This window comes from Typopeltis vanoorti, chromosome 11, assembly GCF_054136105.1.
Source record: "Typopeltis vanoorti isolate ZY-2024b chromosome 11, IOZ_Tvanoo_1.0, whole genome shotgun sequence".
NCBI lineage: Eukaryota > Metazoa > Arthropoda > Arachnida > Uropygi > Thelyphonidae > Typopeltis > Typopeltis vanoorti.
This window is the reverse complement of record NC_143559.1, coordinates 109308740-109311421: the sequence shown is the minus strand read 5'-3', so window position 1 is coordinate 109311421 and position 2682 is coordinate 109308740. Positions and strand designations below refer to the sequence as shown.

Below are 2682 nucleotides of genomic sequence, written 5' to 3'. Positions count from 1 at the left end.
AATTTATATGTTATATAAATCCGTGAATTAGTGGAATAGAGAATATAATTTCTTGGCAAGTTAAATATATAGTTTATTTATTTTTTTTATTTGAAAGAATGCTATTTTGTTTTTTTTTTTTGGAATTATCAACTTTTTTTTTTTTGCAAATTTTTGTTGCATTTGGATATTCTGATGATTTTTTTTATCTGTTTTGTCGATAATTGTTTTTATAATCTCACTCATACCTAGTATTTCGTTGGTTATCTTTCACAGTTGAAATAATGCCTGGAATAATAAAGCTGGAGAAGTGGCGAAATACTCATGCGTATCACATTTGCAACTTATTGTTGAACTGATGACATGATGTCCAACTCAAAAAAAAGAAAAGGGAATAAACAAAACTAAGTGAATGATATGTCTGTCCATGCATCGGTGAAATAAGTTTGGCGGTACCACTCATTCCACAAATAACCATCGTTTCCATTCAGCACAGAGAATTTTCTCTGGCCTAAGGATCTTAGAAACGGTGTAACAGCTCAGATTTATCCCATAATACTGGATGTCTCATTGTGGGTCAGCTGAAGAGAGTACTTGTGGTGACAAAGCTGAAGCCTTCCTGCTTTGGGATTCAATATCTCGGATGTGTTCTTCAGTGCTTTGCTGGATAGATTTATCTCTGTCAATAGTAGGAGAAAGACTACCTGTATTCGCATCATAGCCAATATCGATTTTGATATCCCCCCCCCACACACATGATAAATTAAAAATATAAAGTATGGTGGAAGAAACAAACAAAACAATAGAATTCTATATCGATTTTTAATACACGCTCACACACATGATAGATTAAAAATATAAAGAATTGCAAGAAACAAACAAAATAATAGGAGTCTATATATTTTTATTTTTCTTAATTAGCCGTTATTTAATTCATTTAATAATAATTTGTTTTATTTTTTTTTTTGGGGGGGGGAGATGTATGAGGCCTTGACTCTTTATCCTTTCATCTGAATTGAAGAAACATCATTAAGCTAAATTCAACTGAAAGCTCTAGTTATTATTTAATAGCAACAGCTGAGCCACGCTTCATTATATAAAAATATTATGGTTAAAAGTTAAAGGTTTATTAATATAATAGTAATAAATTCTTGCAATATATTAAAAATTTGAAAATTTTTAGTATATTTAAAGTAAAATTAAACTTTTTAAAAAAATTTATACTTAAATTGTTGTTCTATGGAAAAAATGTCCACTTATCTTTAAAAATGAGGAATTATCGTGAGTTCTTCCAAGAGAGATGTTGCGATGAGAAAATGCTGAAAATATAGACGTACTTAAGATAGTTTTCGGTATTGAGACACATGTTTATTAAACAATAAAAATAACAGATCCAATCTTAAGGTTAGAGGCAGTTAAATTTTTGATGAAGGCAGACCAAACTTGATATACAAACTTGTAATATCAAGCCTTGATTTTCATTGCACTCTGTAGGGATTCTATGCATTTTTGCAGCTTCTTTAAATTTTCTTGTGAAACAGTTCTTATCAACATAGGACATGTTTGTCTGTTGTACTTGATGGCCAGTAGTAGTTGTGTGGAATGCTAAGTCTGATTTGTGTTCCCTTCCTTTTTCGACGTCTTTTATATGTTCAGCCATGCGGATTTCTCCTGACCTTCCCGTCTGGCCTACGTAACAGATGCCACAAGAATTGTGAATCTGATAAACGCCTGGTTTTTTCATGGGATGTTGCGGACATATTGGTGGATGTAGGAGTCTTGACATTTTTTGTAAATGTAAAAAACCCACTTTTACGTTGTACTCGCGGAGCAATGTAGCCAATTTGTCTGTGATGTTTTTGATGTACGGCAGCGTGATTGCGTTCTTGAAATCTTGTTTTGATACGGGAGTTGCAGGAGCTATGTTAAGGATTTTTTTGATTGTCTTGGGTTCAAAACTATTACGTGTGAGGTTCTGTGTCAGGTAGTGTAATTCTTCATTTCGCTTCATCTGTGTGCTACACATATTGTATGCTCTGTCTCTCAAGGTTTTAATTATGCCTATTTTTTGTGATGGGTAGTGGTGTGAGGCAACATTAAGAAATCTTCCTGTTGTGGTTGGTTTATTATATACGGAAAAAATATAACCTTTTTTTTTTCTTCGTTTATTTCTATAAAGGTATCAAGGAAAGGTAATTTTTTTATGTTCTTCTACTTCTATAGTGTATTTTATATTTGGATGCAAATTGTTCAGATACTCTTTAAAAGCAATCAGTTGAACTACCGTTCAACAATCAGAGGTAAGAAAATTAAGAATTCTACTCTCTCATATTAAAATATCCTAAAACACCTTTTATAGTTGTCACTTTATCTTGAAAACGAATTAGTTCACTCCCATCAATTTAATCACTCGAAGATAAAAAGAATTATCATTCTTAAAGCGAACTGTAGAGTCAAAATACGTAATATGACGTTTCCATAAATAAACCAGGACAAACAAAAATAATTTTTTGTTTGTATTCTACCATTTGTTTAAATATATCAGTTCTATAAGAAATTACATATGAATTGTTCATGTGGGTACTGATCTAAGCATCTCCAAGATTCGTGTGAATTTTATCAAGGTGGGATATTCTCCCATTATAAAATAAATAAATAAATTATGTAATAAAACTGGATACGTTCTCAGTTAAGATGGTTTAT

General features: G+C 31.5%; 1 protein-coding gene across 1 annotated transcript; it reads right to left on the bottom strand.

The window, feature by feature from the left end:
* Positions 1-1384: 1384 nt before the first annotated feature.
* On the bottom strand, positions 1385-2005 carry LOC150101925 (uncharacterized). Its single transcript, XM_090399932.1, has one exon. It carries the CDS (start codon positions 2003-2005, stop codon positions 1385-1387), a length of 621 nt encoding a protein of 206 aa, XP_090256058.1.
* Between the last annotated feature and the right edge of the window lie 677 nt (positions 2006-2682).

Bases quoted from the DNA above. Each gene is read 5' to 3' on its own strand.
- LOC150101925 (XM_090399932.1), bottom strand. From the start codon at position 2,005: ATGTGTAGCACACAGATGAAGCGAAATGAAGAATTACACTACCTGACA.